The 22,253-nt window shown below is 41.8% G+C and overlaps 1 protein-coding gene across 5 annotated transcripts in view; it reads left to right on the forward strand.

Annotated features, from left to right (window-relative positions):
* The window catches only part of LOC129826471 (ras GTPase-activating-like protein IQGAP1), a 96,464-nt gene that overhangs the window by 2,984 nt on the left and 71,227 nt on the right, over positions 1 to 22,253 (forward strand). For all 5 annotated transcript variants that reach the window (XR_008755039.1, XM_055887233.1, XM_055887234.1 and 2 more), the window contains exon 2: positions 11,358 to 11,457. Coding sequence is in view for 4 of the 5 variants with exons in the window: in XM_055887233.1 (XP_055743208.1) it covers positions 11,358 to 11,457 (100 nt within the window). In the remaining variant the exon portion in view is untranslated. The remainder of the gene's footprint in view (positions 1 to 11,357; positions 11,458 to 22,253) is intronic.

Consider the following 22,253-nt stretch of genomic DNA (forward strand, 5'->3'; position numbering starts at 1 on the left):
GTATAAAGACCTAGATGAAACGAGGCAGTTTGTTGCTATCTATCTCTTTTTTTTTTTTACTGAACCTTTATTTAACAAGGCAAGTCAGTTAAGAACTTAAGAACAAATTCTTATTTATAATGACGGCCTACTGGGGATCACAACTTAAACCAGCTGCCTTTTTCAGGGGCAGAATGACAGATTTTTTACCTTGTCAGTTCAGGGATTCGATCCAGCAACCTTTCAATTACTGGCCCAACACTCTAACCACTAGGCTACTTGCAACCCCAATCACAACAACACCAGAACTTTTGCCCCATTGAAGCGTGCGCATCGTTTTCATGACGTTGTCAGCCATCTATAAAAAGCACTGTCACTGCATTTCTGTTTAGTCGATTTGCCTCAAGGCTTCCCCCTACCTAGAAGTTTGACATGTTTTTATATATCGACTCTCATTTAAATATATATATGAGATTATATGGGAATTTTATATGATTATATATATTATATTATAATGTTAAATTGATCAGTTCACACGTTTGACCAATTTTCATTGACTCTTATGTAGGTTACTTATACAATGTATTGGCTTAGGCTAACCTACATAAGAGTCAATGTATTGATTATGTAGACTAGCCTAAACCAATCTGATTAGTGATGCACAACTCTGGGCTTGGAAGGTCACGCTGTAAGCTGGTTTAAGTTGTGGTCTTTTAATCAGAGACTGATTTAAGACCTTGGTAAGCAGGTGTATGGACTCTTTAGCCAATCAATAACTGTAATTGATCAATTAAGGGGCAGAGAGTAACTAACACTAGCAGTGCGGAATCCCAAACCGGTCCCTTCCCCTTTGTCCTTTGTTCACGCGTGCCTCCGCCATATGAACGAGTGTTCCAAAGCTAAGGGAGAGAAAATGATTGAAGATGTAGTGGCTAATAACCTCCGATAGCTCCTCCCGACAACGCACCACGATATGTTTTGAGTTTGTTCAATTTCATACAAAAGAATGAGACACGTGTGTTTGTTTGTCTGATTTTGAGGCTTGACACATAAAACAAACGAAATACCTCCCAAATTAAATGTTTAACTGTTACCAAGGTTTATGTCTTGTAAAATGATATGTGGAATTTGTTAAATTTAATTTCGCATTTTATTTATATGTGGAACATGAATTGCATCATTCAAGCCCAAAGTTGATGGGTTTATTGATTCTCTCGTTATTCCCCTCGAAGTCTGAGTTTCATCAGCAACACGTGCCAATGGAGGGCCCTCTGCACGAGTTGGTAGGGGCGAGGGTCTGGATTGGGATTCATTGCAGGGCTGTGGCCCTCTGACTGGACTTAGACAGTACCACTTTGCTCTGTGGTGTATATCTATGCCTCATCTGGAACCCCTTCTGACATATTTGTACTACTATGCACTTGGGCCCTCAGCATAGTATGGGGGGACTAAGGCCATATCCCTTTCCCCCAACTCAAGGATTTGATAGCCACATGCATTTAAGAGCCCCTTGTGTAACTTGTTGCTCCCACAGGATAGAAAAACATTACCTCAACAAAGGAATGAGTCATCAAGTCTGTAAATCATGTCCAGTGATGTTCTGACAGATGAAGGCAGTGACAGATTAAATATAGCCCAGCATACTGAGTGCAGGCAGGACTTCCAGGAAGTTTGAGTGTGGCGTGTGTAATGGCTGTGCTGGGGATCCCACGCCTCTGGGGTGAGTGTTTACTCACACTCTGGTCCTCTCCAATAACACAGCTGGCTCAGCGGATTCAGGCTGACGGATGCTCTGACCATAGATCTCCCCCTGGGCCCACACAGCTCAGAGATGGACCCCTGCTGTGTGTGTGTGCTTTCCTGTGCCTAAACCCTCTCCTGTGCCCCCTTCCCCCTCTCATATTTTCATTTCAGGGCCAACAGACCCTTATAAATTGACCCTTCAACTAGAAGTTGAAGTTCCATGGCTCCAATTCATTTTTGTTTTTAGCAGACCCTTGCATCACAATCTGCCCCTCACTGAGACTTAAGGTCATTAATCGTTATTGTAAAAGAGAATGTTCACCTGGTTAAATAAAGGCTAAATTAAGACTGGTGAGGCGAGTCTTGTTGGTCGGGTAAGCTGGCTTTGTCTGCTGCCTCAGTGAGAGTGGGTTACAGGAGCTACAGGGATAGATGTCAGTGAGAGTGGGTCACAGGAGCTACAGGGATAGATGTCAGTGAGAGTGGGTTACAGGAGCTACAGGGATAGATGTCAGTGAGAGTGGGTCACATGAGCTACAGGGATAGATGTCAGTGAGAGTGGGTCACAGGAGCTACAGGGATAGATGTCAGTGAGAGTGGGTCACAGGAGCTACAGGGATAGATGTCAGATTAGTTCTACAGTAGCGGGCTGATAAGGCCCAACAATGGTGCAGGAATTATCTGCTGGGATTCATTAGTGAGATTTCTAGGCCTAACTAACTTGTTCATCAGGGTGTAAATACTGCATAGTGGGTTGGATTGTGCTGCAATTTCAAGAGCACAGGGGCAGGTATGACAGTGTGTCAGCAGCATACTCAGTTATTCTGAATAAATGGTGTTTGGAGAGATGCAGCCTATCAGTCAGATAAGGCTTGCCTCCAAGCCTGCATGTGCCTGCTAGACTTCTCCACTCTGGGTCTTGAGGGCAACAAAGGTATTTTTTGTATGTCATGCCAGTAACATAGGGGTCTAATCAGTCTGCAGACTTAACTAGTTCAGCCCTTCCCAGTAATAATGGTCCATCAATTACATGCTCGCCCACTACATGCATACTGTAGCAGGGTTTCCGGAAATGTGGCGCCGGACATTTGACTGGCAGCATTTTTATTTACCAGACATTTGATACATTTACCGGACCCATCTGTATTGGGTACGTAACCTGATTAGGGTGTCCACTCACAGTGCTCAGAATGACAGAAATCACATTTACATTATGGCAATTCATATTAACAGAACATGCAAGTCCAGGATGCAACGATGTGCGGTTCTTCTTAATGAGTTCTGAGTACACTTTGAAGATGTTAGAATAACTGTCCACATTTACTAACCAACAAGACGAGTAACAAACAGAAAAATCACTAGCCTATGTCAATCTACTATACCCCATAGTACAAACGTTTACCTATTCTATTGGTCAGCATGTCGAGAAAGAAATGGCCCAAACAGACTCTGGGACAGTTGTGGGACGAAAGATCCCAAATTCATACAACCAGTAGGCCTAGGCTACATAAAAAACTTTAAAAAGCAATGAGTCTGATGCAACAGATCAGAACATTTAGCCTAAAATTTAGCTAAACTATTTTAAACTATTTCTTCACATTTATAAGCGCAGCAATGCACACAAGACAGTAGGCTACACGTAAATGTTTGTTAAATAATGCAATTTATATCAGAAAAACACTGTTGTCAAAAGGGCAACACACATGCGAACGGTTTCATGTGAGAGATGACGATATCTGTTAGAAATTTAGAAAGAGGGGAGATCTAATATGCAACAACTAGCATGGGTTACTAATAATACACTGCTCAAAAAAATAAAGGGAACACTTAAACAACACAATGTAACTCCAAGTCAATCACACTTCTGTGAAATCAAACTGTCCACTTAGGAAGCAACACTGATTGACAATAAATTTCACATGCTGTTGTGCAAATGGAATAGACAAAAGGTGGAAATTATAGGCAATTAGCAAGACACCCCCAATAAAGGAGTGATTCTGCAGGTGGTGACCACAGACCACTTCTCAGTTCCTATGCTTCCTGGCTGATGTTTTGGTCACTTTTGAATGCTGGCAGTGCTTTCACTCTAGTGGTAGCATGAGACGGAGTCTACAACCCACACAAGTGGCTCAGGTAGTGCAGTTCATCCAAGATGGCACATCAATGCGAGCTGTGGCAAAAAGGTTTGCTGTGTCTGTCAGCGTAGTGTCCAGAGCATGGAGGCGCTACCAGGAGACAGGCCAGTACATCAGGAGACGTGGAGGAGGCCGTAGGAGGGCAACAAACCAGCAGCAGGACCGCTACCTCCGCCTTAGTGCAAGGAGGTGCACTGCCAGAGCCCTGCAAAATGACCTCCAGCAGGCCACAAATGTGCATGTGTCTGCTCAAACGGTCAGAAACAGACTCCATGAGGGTGGTATGAGGGCCCGACGTCCACAGGTGGGGGTTGTGCTTACAGCCCAACACCGTGCAGGACGTTTGGCATTTGCCAGAGAACACCAAGATTGGCAAATTCGCCACTGGCGCCCTGTGCTCTTCACAGATGAAAGCAGGTTCACACTGAGCACATGTGACAGTCTGGAGACGCCGTGGAGAACGTTCTGCTGCCTGCAACATCCTCCAGCATGACCGGTTTGGCGGTGGGTCATTCATGGTGTGGGGTGGCATTTCTTTAGGGGGCCGCACAGCCCTCCATGTGCTCGCCAGAGGTAGCCTGACTGCCATTAAGTACCGAGATGAGATCCTCAGACCCCTTGTGAGACCATATGCTGGTGCGGTTGGCCCTGGGTTCCTCCTAATGCAAGACAATGCTAGATCTCATGTGGCTGGAGTGTGTCAGCAGTTCCTGCAAGAGGAAGGCATTGATGCTATGTACTGGCCCGCCCGTTCCCCAGACCTGAATCCAATTGAGCACATCTGGGACATCATGTCTCGCTCCATCCACCAACGCCACGCTGCACCGCAGACTGTTCAGGAGTTGGCGGATGCTTTGTCCGGGTCTGGGAGGAGATCCCTCAGGAGACCATCCGCCACCTCATCAGGAGCATGCCCAGGCGTTGTAGGGAGGTCATACAGGCACGTGGAGGCCACACACACTACTGAGCCTCATTTTGACTTGTTTTAAGGACATTACATCAAAGTTGGATCAGCCTGTAGTGTGGTTTTCCACTTTAATTTTGAGTGTGACTCCAAATCCAGACCTCCATGGGTTGATAAATTTGATTTCCATTAATCATTTTTGTGTGATTTTGTTGTCAGCACATTCAACTATGTAAAGAAATGTATTTAATAAGAATATTTCATTCATTCAGATCTAGGATGTGTTATTTTAGTGTTCCCTTTATTTTTTTTTGAGCAGTGTATATATATCATACACGCACACATTTTTGTAATAATGACAATTGCAACAATACTGAATGAACAATGAACACTTTTTTATTTTAACTTAATATAATACATAAATACACACACACGCACAACGCTCTTAAGTGACAATGATACTGAAGTGTCTGCTTAGGAGACATACTCTCAACTGTTAGAAAAAAAATAGAGTTTAAGTTACCTGTGATGAATGTTGAAAACAAAAACTTTAATTTCTATATGCAGGAAATCCTATTTTAATAATGGGCATGGTAAGAATTGACAACCAAAGTGCGAGTCATAACTCCCATGACACCTTCTAGCAAAATCTGAAAAGCGGTTCCTTCATTTATTCCATAGGATATTTTTAGATTCACTTAAAATAAGGTCTGTGTTTCGTGTAGGCTTACATGGTGAGATTTACACGGGTATCGAAACGTCGAGGCGGTTTAACCTTTCTGAACCACCCATCCCGGATCCGGGATAATTGTCATCAGAAACGCTGACTAGTATAGCCTAGCCTAGCGCCACAGGTATATAATATAATTTCATGAAATCACAAATGCAATATTGCAAAACACAGTTTAGCCTTTTGTTAATCCATCTGTCGTCTCAGATTTTGAAATTATGCTTTACAGCGAAAGCAATACAAGCGTTTGTAAGTTTATCGATCGCTCGACAAAACAATAAGTACACCTAGCATCAGGTAACTTGGTCACGAAAATCAGAAAAGCAATCAAATTAATCGTTTACCTTTGATGATCTTCGGATGTTTTCACTCACGAGATTCCCAGTTAGACAGCAAATGTTCCTTTTGTTCCATAAAGATATTTTTTATATCCAAAAACCTTCGTTAGTTTGATGCGTTATGCCCAGGAATCCACCGGAAATAGCGGTTGCGACAACGCCGACAAAAATTCCAAATTATATCCATAATGTCCACAGAAACATGTCAAACGTTTTTTATAATCCATCCTCAGGATGTTTTTCGAATATCTATTCGATAATATATCAACCGGGACAGTTGGCTTTTCACTAGGACCGAGAGTAACAATGGCTGCCTTTCTCTTTTGCGCACAAGTCACTCTGAGAGCCCCCACCTATCCACTTACGCAATGTGGTCGTTCACGCTCATTCTTCCAAATAAAAGCCTGAAACTATGTCTAAAGGCTGTTGACACCTTAGGGCAGCCATAGAAAAAGTCTGGTTGATATCCCTTTATATGGGCAATAAGGATGCATAGGAACAGAGAGGTCTCAAGAACAGGGGCAGTTCCTGGTTGGATTTTCCTCAGGTTTTAGCCTGCAATATCGGTTCTGTTTAACTCACAGACAAAATTCTTACAGTTTTGGAAACTTCAGAGTGTTTTCTATCCTAATCTGACTATTATATGCATATTCTAGTTTCGGGGGCTGAGAAATAGGCAGTTTCAAAGGGGTATGCCTTTTTAGCCAAAAGCGAAAATATCGCCCCCTAACCTTAAGAAGTTTTAAGCCTCCACGAAACACAGACCTTATTTGAAGTAGATCAAGACATTCTCTATGGAAGACATGAACGGTAAAATAACAAAGGAACCCCTTTCAAATTCATCTGCAAGTTATTACAGGAATTATAACTCGTCGACTATTTCTCTCTAAACCATATACCTTTGACTAATCCAGAAACTATCACCTCGAAAACAAAACGTTTATTCCGTTCCGTATTTTATCTAACGGGTGGCATCCATGAGTCTAAATATTCCTGTTACATTGCACAACCTTCAATGTTGTCATAATTACATAGAAATCTGCCAAATTAGTTCGCAAAGAGCCAGGCGGCCCAAACTGTAGCATATACCCTGACTCTGCATGCAATGAACGCAAGAGAAATGACACAATTTCACCTGGTTAATATTGCCTGATAACCTGGATTTCTTTTAGCAAAATATGCCGGTTTAAAAATATATACTTGTGTATTGATTTTAAGAAATGCATTGATGTTTATGGTTAGGTATACATTGGAGCAATGACAGTCATTGATTGATTGTTTTTATAAGATAAGTTTAATGCTAGCTAGCAACTTACCTTAGCTTACTGCATTCGCTAACAGGTAGGCTCCTCGTGGAGTGCAATGTAATCAGGTGTTAGAGCATTGGACTAGTTAACTGTAAGGTTGCAAGATTGGATCCCCCGAGCTGACAAGGTAAAAAATCTGTCGTTCTGCCCCTGAACGAGGCAGAACGTTCCTAGACCGTCATTGAAAATAAGAATGTGTTCTTAACTGACTTGCCTAGTTAAATAAAAATTAAATAAAGGTGTAAAAAAAAAAAAAAAAAACGGCAAATCGGCGCCCAAAAATACTGATTCCCGATTGTTATGAAAACTTGAAATCGGCCCTGATGAATCGGCCATTCCGATTAATCGGTCGACCTCTAGTATGTACAGTATGGGTGTCTGAGCTGTATGTTATTTGATTATGTAGACAATCTGGAATTTTCATTACAGCAATATTTCTCATAACTACAAGAGAAGAACTGGCGTGCATGTTAATGTTAGTTCTCTATGTGGAGTAAAGGGCAAGGTGTACTGCTCTGTTTTGAGCCAGCTGCAGCTTTGCTAGGTTATCTTTGCTGCACTTGACCATATTACCAGACAGTAATCAAGATAGGACAAGACCAGAGCTTGAACAACTAGTACACTTTATTTTTGTGTCAAAAGCATAATATCATTTATACCGAACATACTCCTCATCTTCACAACAACTTTGTCAATATGACTTGATCATGATAATTGCCCTAGGAGTTTAGCTTCCTCACCTTGCTCAATGGTCACACCCTTTATACACAACTCCAGTTGAGATTTCGGTCTTAGAATGTTTTGAACCAAATACAATGCTTTTAGTGTATTTAAGACCTGTCTATTATTCATCACCCATTCTGATGCTGACTGTAACTTCTTATGTTGCTGACATGTAGTGTGTGGAATCATCCTCATACATAGTCATTCTAGCTCCGTGTAAGACCAGTGGCAAATCATTTGTAAAAATAGAGAAGATTAATGGCCCAAGGCAACTACCCTAAGGGACACCGCACTGTACATATCTGATGTTAGAGAAGCTTCCATTGATGAACTCTCTCTGGGTTCTATTGGATAAGTAATCCTCCAACCATGAGATGTAGGTGATGTAAAGCCAAAGCAAGTGAGATTCTTTCAATAACAATTTATAATTAATAACATCAAAGGCTGCACTGAAATCTAACAATATAGCTCCAACTATCATCTTATTTTACATTTCCTTTAACCAATCATCAGGCATCTGAGTCAGTGCAGTACAAGTTGAGTGCCCTTATCTATATGCAAGTTCGTACTTAACTTGTTTTCTGGAAATTAGCGTTGTATTTGGTCAAACACAATTTTATCCATCAGTTTACTAAGACCAGGCAGCCAACTGATTGGGCGGCTGTTAGAGCCAGTAAAGGGTGCTGTACTATTTTTCGGCAGTGGAATTACTTTAGCTTCCTTCCACGCCTGTGGACACACTCCTTTAGGCTTTGGTTTAAGCTTTAGCAAATAGGGATGGCAATACAGTCTGCTACCATTCTCAATGGTTTCACATCAAGGTTGTCTATATCGGGTGGCTTATCATTATTGCTGGATAACAATAGTGTTTTCACATTCTCCCACACGAACTTGACAATTCCAAACCACAATCCTTCTTTTTCATTATTAGATATTTTATGCAAAAATATGATGATTCACTGTTCAATAATGTAATTTAACTTCTAAGTTTTTCCACTTTTCTAGTGAAATAATAATTGAAATAATTGGCATTATTGAAAGGTTTTGTTATAAATGACCCATCAACTACAATGAGCGATGGAGATGAATGAGTTTTCTATCCATGATATCATTTAAAGTACTCAAGTCTTGTTCCATTGTGTTTTATATCAGTTATCTTGGTTTGGTAATATAATTTCTTATTTTTGTTAAGTTTAGTCACAAAATTTCTCAATTTACAATATGTCAACCAATCAGCTGAGCAGCCTTTGTTTGCCTTTTTTTTTTTTTTGCGTAATTTCTTTGAACCATAAAATGTTTTAATTCATAATCAATCCAGGGGGCTCTAACTGTTCTCACAGTTAATTTCTTAACAGGTGCATGCTTGTCAATGCATGAAATTTAATAATTTTACAAATACTTCTAGTGCTGCATCTGGATTCACTTCCTCATACACATCAGACCAACATACATTTTTTACATCTTCAACAAAAGATAACACAACCTTTTGGCATGTTGGCTTTCCTTGTTATTGCCACAATGTTATGGTCACTACAATGGGAACTGATATCACTTTGGAGAAAAGAAGATATAATCAATACAAGTGGATGTCACAGATCCAACACTATTGGTATACACTCTAATTGGTTGAGTGATAACCTGGGTTAGATTGCAGGCATTAGTCACAGTAAGAAGATTCCTCTTGAGAGGAAAGCTAGTTGCTAACCAGTCCAGGTCACCCAGAAAATAGATATCTCTTAACATCACACACACTATTAAGCATTGCAGACATTATCCAAATACTGACTGTTACCACTTGGTGGCCTATAGCAGCACACTAAAATTAGTGACTTTAGATGAGGCAGGTGAACTTGCAAACACAACACTTCAACAACATTTGACACAAAAACATCCTCCTTTAAGCTTTATAGGAATATGGCTCTGAACATATACTGTACAGCAACACCTCCCTCATGGGCATTCCTGTCTTTTCTGTAGATGTCACAGCAGTAGCAATACATGGATATAACATCAAAGGAATTATCTAAGTGAGTTTCAGAGATGGCCAGTATATGAATGTTATCCGATGTAAGAAATGGTTCATGAAATCAATAACTTGCTAAGGCTACAAATATTAATATGAGCAATTCTTAGCCCTTTCCTGGGTAGCTTATCGGAGATGGACATAATATGGAGAAAAATGTATCAAATAAAAACATTGTTTGACTGATCTAGTCAGTCGTGCGCGCGAGATGTGATGTTAGTCTGAAGCCACCTACCAGAAAGCTTGGCTCTCTCACTCCTTCCAGGCTTTTGTAAGGGAGGGTGGACAATCAAATCAAATTCAAATCAAATGTATTTATATAGCCCTTCTTACATCAGCTGATATCTCAAAGTGCTGTACAGAAACCCAGCCTAAAACCCCAAACAGCAAGCAATGCAGGTGTAGAAGCACGGTGGCTAGGAAAAACTCCCCAGAAAGGCCAAAACCTAGGAAGAAACCCAGAGAGGAACCAGGCTATGAGGGGTAGCCAGTCCTCTTCTGGCTGTGCCGGGTGGAGATTATAACAGAACATGGCCAAGATGTTCAAATGTTCATAAATGACCAGCATGGTCAAAAAATAATAATCACAGTAGTTGTCGAGGGTGTAACAAGTCAGCACCTCAGGAGTAAATGTCATTTTGCTTTTCATAGCTGATCATTAAAAGTATCTCTACCTCTCCTGCTGTCTCTAGAGAGTTGAAAACAGCAGGTCTGGGACAGGTAGCACGTCCGGTGAACAGGTCAGGGTTCCATAGCCGCAGGCAGAACAGGCCAGGTGGACTGGGGACAGCAAGGAGTCATCATGCCAGGTAGTCCTGAGGCATGGTCCTAGGGCTCAGGTCTTCCGAGAGAGAGAAAGAAAGAGAGAATTAGAGAGAGCATACTTAAATTCACACAGGACACCGGATAAGACAGGAGAAGTACTCCAGATATAACAAACTGACCCTAGCCCCCCGACACATAAACTACTGCAGCATAAATACTGGAGGCTGAGACAGGAGTGGTCAGGAGACACTGTGGCCCCATCTGATGATACCCCCGGACAGGGCCAAACAGGAAGGATATAACCCCACCTTGCCAAAGCACAGCCCTCGCACCACTAGAGGGATATCACCAACCACCAACCATCCTGAGACAAGGCCGAGTATAGCCACAAAGATCTCCGCCACGGCACAACCCAACCCAATGAACTTGTCAAATGTAAGCGATGTCCCCACGCTCTCTTTAAAGTAAGGTAATAATGTCCCAAGTATCCTACTAGGCAGGTTTCTGATTCGTTGTGATTTTTAAGAATGCATGCCAAAAAGATCCTATCATGTTGATAATGGTTTTCTGTGTTCTTATGATTCTCTTAATTCATAAGAACACAGTGAGAACTATATCCAGTCCAAGATGATTACAGCAGATGATTCCCACCCTCTCATTACTGGGGTTTGTGCATCAGGCTGTAACTGTGTTTTTGTTTTCATCTGCAGCCATTCAGGACGATGAGAGGCTCTCGGCGGAGGAGATGGATGAGAGGAGACGACAGAACATTGCCTACGAGTACCTCTGTCACCTGGAGGAGGCCAAACGGTAAGAGAGGAGGAGTCGTTGAGCGTAGGGAGCAACAAAATGGCGGCGGAGAAGGCAGACGTTTTACGTGCCCCCAACCGATTGTTTTTTGTTCATTTATTTATTTATTTTTCTGGACATCAGGACTGTGATTACTCACCACGGACTGACAGAATCCTTTTTTTCCTTTAATGAGTCTGACAAGCCCAACGTGAACGATGTACTGCTTTCTTGGGAACAGGCACAGATCCCCGTGATTTGCGGGAAGAGGAGGCAGAGAAGAAGGGGCCAGAGGGCGGGCTACTTTCTGAGAATTCGTAGGCGATCGAATAAACCCCCACTTCCTTCCATTCTGCTAGCAAACGTGCAATCTTTGGACACAATAAAATAGATGACTTACACAGAAGATTAAACTAACAACGGGACATTCAAAACTGTAATATCTTATGCTACACGGAGTCGTGGCTGAACAACGACACTCAACATACAGCTGGCTGGTTGTACGCTGCACCGGCAGGATAGAACAGTGGTGTCTGGTAAGACAAGGGGTGGCAGACTATTTATTTTTGTAAATATCAGCTGGTGCACGATATCTAAGGAAGTCTCGAGCTATTGCTCGCCTGAGGTAGAGTATCTCATGATAAGCTGTAGACCACACTATCTACCTAGAGAGTTTTCATCTATATTTTTCGTAGCTGTTTACATACCACCACAGTCAGAAGCTGGCACTAAGACAGCATTGAACGAGCTGTATTCTGTCATAAACAAACAAGAAAACGCTCACCCAGAGGCAGCGCTCCTAGTTGCCGGGACTTTAATGCAGGGAAACTGAAATCCGTTTTTACCAAATTTCTATCAGCATGTTAAATGTGAAACCAGAGGAAAAAATCTCTGGACCACCTTTACTCAACACACAGAGACGCACACAAAGCTCTCCCTCACCCTCCATTTGGCAAATCTGACCATAATTCTATCCTCCTGATTCCTGCTTACAAGCTAAAATTAAAGCAGGAAGCACCAGTGACTAGATCAATAAAAAAGTGGTCAGATGAAGCAGATGCTAAGCTAGAGGACTGTTTTTATAGCACAGACTGGAATATGTTCCAGGATTCCTCCAATGGCGTTGAGTACACCAGATCAGTCATAGGCTTTATCAATAAGTGCATCGACGACATCGTCCCCACAGTGACCGTACGTACATACTCCAATCAGAAGCCATGGATTACAGGCAACATCCACACTGAGCTAAAGGCTAGACCTGCCGCTTTCAAGGAGCGGGACTCAAACCTGGAAGCTTATAAGAAATTCCGCTATATCCTCCGACGAACCATCAAATAGGCAAAGCATCGAATCGTACTACACCAGCTCTGACGCTCATCAGATATGGCAGGGCTTGCAAACCATTATAGACTACAAAGGGAAGCACAGCCGAGAGCTGCCCAATGACACGAGCCTACCAGACAAGCTAAACTACTTTTATGCTCACTTCGAGGCAAATAACACTGTAACATGCACGAGAGCACCAGCTGTTCTGGAAGACTGTGATCATGCTTTCCGCAGCCGATGTTTATATAAAACCTTTAAACAGGTCAACATTCACAAGGTCGCAGGGCCAGATTACCAGGACGTGTACTGCGAGCATGCGCTGACCAACTGGTAAGTGTCTTCACTGAATACCAACATGTTTTAAGCATACCACCATAGTACCTGTGGCCAAGAACACTAAGGTAACCTGCCTAAATGACTACCGACCCATGGCACTCAAGTCTGTAGCCATGAAGTGCTTTGAAAGGCTGGTCATGGCTCACATCAGCACCATTATCCCAGAAACCCTAGATCCACTCCAATTTGCATACCGCTCCAACAGATCGACAGATGATGCTATCTCTATTGCATTCCACACTGCCCTTTCCCACTTGGACAAAAGGAACACCTACGTGAGAATGCTATTCATTGACTACAGCTCAGCGTTCAACACCATTGTGCCCTCGAAGCTCATCAATAAGCCAAGGACCCTGGGACTAAACACTTCCCTCTGCAACTGGATCCGGGACCACGACAAAACCTATTCCCCCTCAGGAGACTGACAAGATTTGGCATGGGTCCTCAGATCCTCAAAAGATTCTACAGCTGCACCATCGAGAGCATCCTGACTGGTTGCATCCCTGCCTGGTATGGCAACTGCTCGGCCTCCAAACGCAAGGCACTACAGAGGGTAGTGCGTATGGCCCAGTACAACACTGGGGCCAAGCTTCCTGCCATCCAGGACCTCTATACCAGGTGGTGTCAGACGAAGGCCCTAAAATTGTAAAAGACTCCAGCCACCCTAGTCATAGACTGTTCTCTCTGCTACCGCACGGCAAGCAGTACCAGAGCACCAAGTCTAGGTCCAAGAGCTTCTAAACAGATTCTACCCCCAAGCCATAAGACTCCTGAACATCTAATCAAATGGCTATCCAGACTATTTGCATTGCTTCTCTCCCTCTTTTACACTGCTGGTACGCTCTGTTGTTGTCATCTATGCATAGTCACTTTAATAACCTTACCTTCATGGACATATTACCTCGACTAACCGGTGCCCCCGCACATTGACTCTATATACAGGGGGTTACTGGTACAGTCTCGCTATTGTTATTTTACTGCTGCTCTTTAATTACTTGTTACTTTTATTTATTCTTATCTGTATTTTTTTTTAACTTGTTGGTTAGGGGCTCGTAAGTAAGCATTTCACTGTAAGGTCTACACCTGTTGTATTCGGCGCATGTGACTAATACAGTTTGATTTCAAAGAGAAGATGAGGGAGGAGCAGAGAACAGAGAGAGGAGGATGATATGAGTGAAGTGATGAGGAGACCATACAGTAAGAGGAGAAATGGATGGAAGGAGGGGTAAGAGCGGTGTAGTAGGAAGAGGGAGCATTAGGAGCAGAGCGATTTTGGTGCTGTAGATTAAGATATCGTGAGTGCTTTTTGGCTCGCACGTGTGCTGTCATCAGATGACGGATGGCTGTAAGCTGCGGCTCATTGAAGTGTTTGAGATGGAGTGTGGGAGAAGCTAGACTAGCTCTCCTGCTGACAGCTACTCACGCTGCTTGAAATCATGTAACCTAACAGCTCAAACTGGGACTAAGGGAGAATGAAACTCATGAAGTTCATGTTAGCTTATACACTAACACTTTAAACCCCACAATGTCTCTGACATGGGGCCAACAAAGTCATTTTAAAGTTTAGTGTAAAGAATTTTTAATACAGTTATTTTAACATTGTTTTATCAAAACCAATCACAACTTATTTTTTATTAACCAATGTAATCTTCCTGAGAGCTCTGAGTGTGCCGTGCCTGACACTGAACCACTTCCTGTCGTCTGTATGAAGGCACCCAACCGAACAGGAAGCCTCTCCTCTCGTGTTCTCACATGCTGTTTTTGGGACTGCCCACCACACCACACCTCTGCAAGCAACCCAGAATAATTACACCAAAACTTAATCTGCTATAGCTGTACCATGGTGACATCACCAGTCAGCAGGTGGTGTAAACACTTCTAGCCTGTATGTGTTGAGGTCAGAGTTTGCTGTGCACTGGTATGACTCTGCATTGACTCCCCTGATGAGATGTTGTATTAAAGTTTGACTGCAGAACGTGGACTTTGATTTAGTAGAGAACAGAGACTTGATAGTGGGATAATTTTTGACAGTGATCATCAACTAGATTCAGCTGTGGGACTTTTTTTTCTTTTTCTTGAGCGGATGGTCGGGGGCCGGAACATAATTACAAATAATTTGTAGACTGCAAATTCAACGCAAGAAGCCCAAACAGATATGTTTGACTAAAACATAATCATTTCAAACCTTGGTTATATTTGTACATGATCAAGTCTTGTCTCTCTATTATGCGTGGGAATACTTGGGAACAAATTTCTTAAATGAAAATAGATTTCTTGGTGTTTTTTACAGTCTTATGGGCCAAATAAAACCAGTTGAGGAACCCTGATTTAAGACCTTATTGGTGTCATGGATCTCTGTCTGTTAAAGTGTAATAGGGATTCTGGTGACAAACTAGCACTCAGCAGCACCGCTGACTTCGCATCTCTCTCCTCCGTCGCTGGTGAAGCCTCTATTCTGGGAAACTTGTCATCTGGGATTAGGATTATGGTGCTGGCTGCTAATTAGGCTATTAGTGACTGAGTCAGGCAGTGCGATTAGGACCCGTCTAACCCTGCTTTGCTTTCACTCTGGAGTCAGGAGTCACAGGCACAGGGCAGGCATGCAGCCCCAGTCTAGTCGGCCCTTCAACAGCTCCCGGGAGAATGGCTTGATTGGAACATCTAAACCATGCTGCTTTTGTCTTCTCTGGTAAATGGGGTTAATGCACTCTGAGTGTCTGTCTGGACTTTATTTCTTAATTTGCATTGATAATACACCTGTGGTTTACAGGTATGATAGGGTAACACACTGGTAGCTCACAAGTCACAGCCTTAACAAAAAACAAAATGTAGGCCTACCTTCGTTTTAACCAAACTGTAGTGCAGTGACAGGCCTTGACACTTTGATAGGCTCATAGGCGGACTTTGTACCTGTAGTACTGAGTAAACAGTATGTCAGCTTGTTCATGTTTTTTGATAGGGTGTCATTTTTGGAAGTTACATTTTTACCCTTACTACCCTTCTTCATTTTTACATTTTTTAAAATTTGACCTTTATTTAACTAGGCAAATCAGTTATTTTCAATGACGGCCTAGGAACAGTGGGAACTAATTAAGTTTAAGTTCCAGTTTTACAAGTGTGGCAAAATGTTATTTACCATTTGTCTGGTCTTTTATCATTTAGTTAGTCAAAACAACTTAACTTAACTTACAGGAGCATGGAGCTATCTGATCAAACATGCAAAAATAACCTTAGTGTCACTAGTATCACACAATCTCATAACATGATAGCTCTCAAAGACAGGCTTACTGTGCGCATAGTAGAGTAACACAAAGGGTACAAATGGTGTTACTGTATATGGGTCTGTCTAAATAATGGAGTAAATGTGGTTTGAAACAAAAATAAAGAAGATTTTCATGCAGTTCCATATGAAAATGTACCCATAACTCCACCTATACAACAACGTAGGTCTAGGGCTATACATCCTTTTAGCAGGATTTATACAGGCATTGGAATGTCAAATTCAAGGACTTTCAGGGTCTTTTTCAAGCACTTAATTGTAATTTTCAAGGACCTCAATGTGTAGTACAATTGTGTATTGATATATTTGTACATATAGGGTCTAATATAGAACCCCACCCCTCCCTGCAAAAAGCATGCAAAAAGTGTCAAACAAGTAGGCCATTACCAGTGCACTGAAATTCAAATGATTACATTCAAAAATATGTGACAATAATGTGGACATTGCCTGACTAATTAGATTTGATGCATTCATGGCCATTTATCTGTAGCCTATGTGGCCGATGCAGGCACACAATAAAACCATGAATAGTTGTAGCATTAATTTCACCATTTGAATCTCGCGATCACTGTTTTTATAATTAGAAAGTGACCAAAAACCAGTTATCTTTTTTAATGGAAGAGTTTGTATGGACATCCAAGTTGAAGCCAACATTAGATGTTGTTGATCTCATAATAACCGCACGTGGTTTTACCGCAACACCTTTCAATTGAAGCAGCGGGAAACAAACAAAAGTGGCCACATCTCTCACAAAAACAGATAAAAATGAAATCACAGATAATTATAAGGGAGCAGGAGAACTTATCAATAAATTGGCTACAATAGTTACATGGACTTTTCTACACAATTGGGTCTATCCTACACAATTGCGCACAGTAGACTTGGTGTCCAATCCGACGCATGAAAACATGAACACATTACCTTGATGCTTTCTCTGTTAAATCTAATGAGACCCTGCTGTAAGTCAAGCAGACAACAGATAATCAACATCAATTTGCTAAAGATATTAGATCCAATGTGGATCCATACACAACTGTCTTCACTGGCGTAACGAATGAGACACAAACCTTCTGGACATTCCTCGTGAACACCTTTTTTCAAGCTCTTTAGCACATGCGATGCAACATCACAACAGTTGTTCGTTACTTGACTGTCATTAGGAAAATTCCGGACGCGTCCCACCTGGCCAACATCCGGTGAAATTGCAGAGCAAAATACAGAAATACACATAATAGGCATTCATAAAATATACAAGTGTTATACATCGGCTTAAAGATGAACTTCTTGTTAATCCAGCCGCTGTGTCAGATTTCAAAAAGGCTTTACGGCAAAAGCATACCATAAGATTATCTGAGGACAACGCCCCATGTAAAAAAGCATACAAACATTTACCAGCCAAGTAGAGGAGTCACTAAAGTCAGAAATAATGATAAAATGAATCACTTACCTTTGATGATCTTCATATGGTTGCACTCACAAGACTCCCAGTTACACAGTAAATGTTTGTTTTGTTCGATAAAGTCCCTCTTTATGTCCCAAAAACTCACACTCACACTTTTGTCTGCGTGTTTTGTTCAGTAATCCAATGGCTCCAAGGCGGTCACAACAGGCAGACGAATACATACTAAAAGTACTGGTAAAGTTTGTCGCAACATGTCAAAGGATGTTTATAATTAATCCTCAGGTTGTTTATTGTCTTAAAATCAATATTGCAACCGGACAATACCGTTTTCAATAGAAAGGAAAAATAACAAACGGCGTGCTGACGGGAGCACGCCCAAATCAGGTCTGCATACTTCCTCTGTCCTCGGACCAAAATTGCTTTTAACTCGTCGTTTTTTTTTTCAAAATAAAAGCCTGAAACCATGTCTAAAGACTGTTGACAGCTAGTGGAAGCCTTAGGAACTGCAATCTGATTCCTAACCCATTGGATTCTCTATAGGCATTGAGTTGAAAAACAGCCACATGAAAATAATTCCACTTCCTGGATGGATTTTTCTCAGTTTTTCGCCTGCCATATCAGTTCTGTTATACTCACAGACATTGTTCTAACAGTTCCGGAAACTTTAGTGTTTTCTATCCACATCTACCAATTATATGCATATCCTAGCTTCTGGGCCTGAGTAACAGGCCGTTTACTTTGGGCACGCTTTTCATCCTACCCAAGAAAGGTTAAATGATTCCATATGTGTTATTTCATAGTTGTAATGTCTTCACTATTATTCTACAATGTAGAAAATAGTAAAAATAAAGAAAAACCCTGGAATGAGTAGGTGTGGCCATGAACTGGTACTTGCTTAATTAATTTGATTAATATTATGGTGTTTCTATTCCAAGGAAAAGAAAATTCCCTCTGGGTTTCCGTTAGGATGGAATGGAAAATATGGCGCTGTACAACATGATGGTCGGGAGTACAGTACTGGGCTATTTAGCTAAAGAATTCAGTGTCCTGCGGCACACGGGAGACCGGGGTTAAATTCTCTGACGGGGAGGAAAGGAGTAGGCTGTCCTTGTAAATAATAATTTGTTTTTAACTGACTTGCCTAGTTAAATAGAAGTTTACACTAAGAGCATAACATTTCTACACCATAATTTTCTAATTCTAGTCTAACTAATACCCAAATGGAGATTCAGTGAAAATAAAATCTTATTGATTTATCAAGACCAGTCCCCATGCTTGTCTCAGAGCAGCGCAAAAAAGTCTTAAAATAGTGGTAGGCTATTGATTCAAATCTTATTGCTTCTAACTTCAATATGCTCTTTAAATAAGACCTACACCACTTTTAACAGCACATTACTCAACACTAGTGAGACTCATGTCGCCTATGGTAGGCCTACAGTATATCGAAAAATATGACGTGACTCTCCGCCAATATAGAGGATTGGAGGATATTTCTGTAATTCAGTGATATTTATTCCCATAGTAATTTGTTATGGATCCATAACTAAATAAGGATCGGCATTTTGAAAGAGTATTTTTATCATTATTTTATTAATGAAAGCATAAAGATGCCATTATTAGTTACATTGTTTTAGTTTGACTGCCGACTGGCACTAAGAACAGAACAGCGGGAACGTTTCCCTAGTCAGTGCCATTTATTAGTGCAATGCCCCTTAAATTGTTGCCAGTGTGGCGGGGTTGGGGTCCACCCCCTCCCCCTTCCTCCTCCTCCCTTCCCCATTGGCTAGGTCGGTCTTCTGTGCGCGGCTCTGCGGCCCATCCCGTGCCCCCTGCCCTCATGCCTTGAACCTCGCGCACTTTCAGTGGATACAGCAGTCCCATTGTGCGCCACTCGGGAGCCATGACCAATATATATTGTCCTGCTAATTACAGGGTTAATAATATATCTGTGAGAATATCCAACAGGCTTTCATATAATTCTAAATTAATAATAATAATAATCGCTTTGTTTAAAAAATAATATTTTGGAGATTTTGTTTTCAAATAAAGTAAAATGAGCGAGTAAAAAGGCCATTCTTGAACATGGGGTGAGACATTTGTAAATAAAGCTAGTTTGTTATTAAGAATGATTTATTTCTGTTTTTAGAGGGAGAAAAACCTACAATCATCTCATGGGTCTCCCAGTCAAGGGCGGCACGGTATTGAACCAGCATCTGTAGCTACACAGCTTGCACTGTTCTTAGACCGTTGCGCCACTCAGGCGCTGTACAATGTGACCGGTCGGGAGTGGCCTACAGTACTACAGTAAGAGCAATATAATCCTAATAAAATAATAAAAACCTTAGTGTAACAACAGTTTTATTAAGTAATACTGAAGTCTTGCGCTGGTCTGGAGCAATGAAGTGGTGATGCAGGGTATCGTACTAAACCACAAATTACCTCTAAGTTCCACGGCGTAAGCTCGCAACTTTTAAAGGAGGAACCACTGTACAAAGCTCTCCCTTGCCCTCCATTTGGCAAATCTGACCATAACTCTATCCTCCTGATTCCTGCTTACAAGCAAAAACTAGAGCAGGAAGTACTAGTGACTCACTCAATAAGGAAGTGGTCAGATGATGCAGATGCTAAGCTACAGGACTGTTTTACTAGCACAGACTGGACTATGTTCTGGGATTCTTCCGATTCCATTGAGGAGTACCCCACATCAGTCACTGGCTTCATAAATAAGTGCATCGATGACGTCGTCCCCACAGTGACCGTACGTACATACCCCAACCAGAAGCCATGGATTACAGGCAAGATGGATTGCAGGCAACAAAAAACACAGCATGATGCTGCCACAACCATGCTTCACTGTAGAGATGGTGGCAGGTGTCCTCCAGATGTGACGCTTGACATTCAGGCCAAACAGTTCAATCTTGGTTTCATTAGACTAGAGAATCTTGTTTCTCATGGTCTGAGAGTCCTTTAGGTTCATTTTGGCACACTCCAAGCAGGCTGTAATGTTCCTTTTACTGAGGAGTGGCTTCCATCTGGCAACTCTATCATAAAGGCCTGATTGGAGGAGTGATGCATCAATGGTTGTCCTTCTGGAAGGTTCTCCCATCTCCTCAGAGGAACTCTAGAGCTGTGACAATCGGGTTCTTGGTCACCTCCCTGGCCAAGGCCCTTCTCCCCCGATTGCTCAGTTTGGCCGGGCGGCCAGCTCTAGGAAGAGTCTTGGTGGTTCCAACTTTTTCCATTTAAGAGTGATGGAGGCCACTGTGTTCTTGGGGACCTTCAATGCTTCTGAAGTGTTCTGGTAACCTTCCCCAGATCTGTGCTTCGACACAATCCTGTCTCGGAGCTCCTTCGACCTCATGGCTTGGTTTTTGCTCTGACATGCACTGTCAACTGTGGGATGTTATCTAGACAGGCGTGTGCCTTTCCAAATCATGTCCAATCAATTGAATTTACCAGAGGTGGACGCCAATCAAGTTGTAGAAACATCTCAAGGATGATCAATGGAAACAGGATGCACCTGAGCTCAATTTCAAGTCTCATAGTGAAGTGTCTGAATACTTATGTAAATAAGGTATTTCTGTTTATTAAATTAGCAAACATTTCTAAAAGCCTGTTTTTTGCTTTTCATTATGGGGTATTGTGTGTAGATTGCTGGGATTTTTTACATAAAAAAATAAAAAATCAATTTTAGAATAAGGTTGTAACGTAACGATGTGGAAAAAGTCAAGGGGTCTGAATACTTTTAGAAGGCACTGTAGCTTTTTTTTTGCAGATTATTATCAATGATTTATCAACAGCTGTAGCAAGTTGTCCTGCATAGGAAGTCCTCACTGGTACCCTAATTTATAGAAATACCCATATAGGCTAGTAACACTTGGCCTGGCTAGCAGTTTAGTTTTGGCTAATGTGGACTGGTCACTGGTATGGGATTTTTCCATTTGTCCTAGAGAGGGCTGGGAATTGCGAGGGACCTCACGAAACAATATTATCACGATATTTAGGTGCTGATACGATATGTATTGTGATTCTATATGTATTGCAGCTCAATACTGTGATTTTTGTTTTTTCCAAACGTATTGCTCACTATATGTCTGCTGCAAAGATGAGAGAGCATGAGAAAATCAGTCATGGAAATAAGTGCTCAAAACATGTTGCCTCACTATTTAAACAGAAGATGAAGAGCTACTACCTTGCAAAAAAAATTATCGATACTTGGAGTCAAAGTATTAATATCGTGATATGCAACTAACGACCCCCCCCCCCCCCCCCCCATCCCGCATCACTAGCTAATATAGTGTTTAGCCTGGCCACAGGTCTAACAGTACCATTTTTATTTTTTTACACTGTTTGGACTCAGGCGACCTGCAAAAACGTTTAGGTGGCTCGCCCAAGGATTACAATGGCAGGAAAGAGTGGCTGAGGAGTTTTAAATACTGTTGTTGGAGCTGTGCTTCGCCATGTAGTTGTACA

The sequence above is a fragment of the Salvelinus fontinalis genome, chromosome 28 (genome assembly GCF_029448725.1).
Source record: "Salvelinus fontinalis isolate EN_2023a chromosome 28, ASM2944872v1, whole genome shotgun sequence".
In the NCBI taxonomy this organism is placed as follows: Eukaryota; Metazoa; Chordata; class Actinopteri; order Salmoniformes; family Salmonidae; genus Salvelinus; species Salvelinus fontinalis.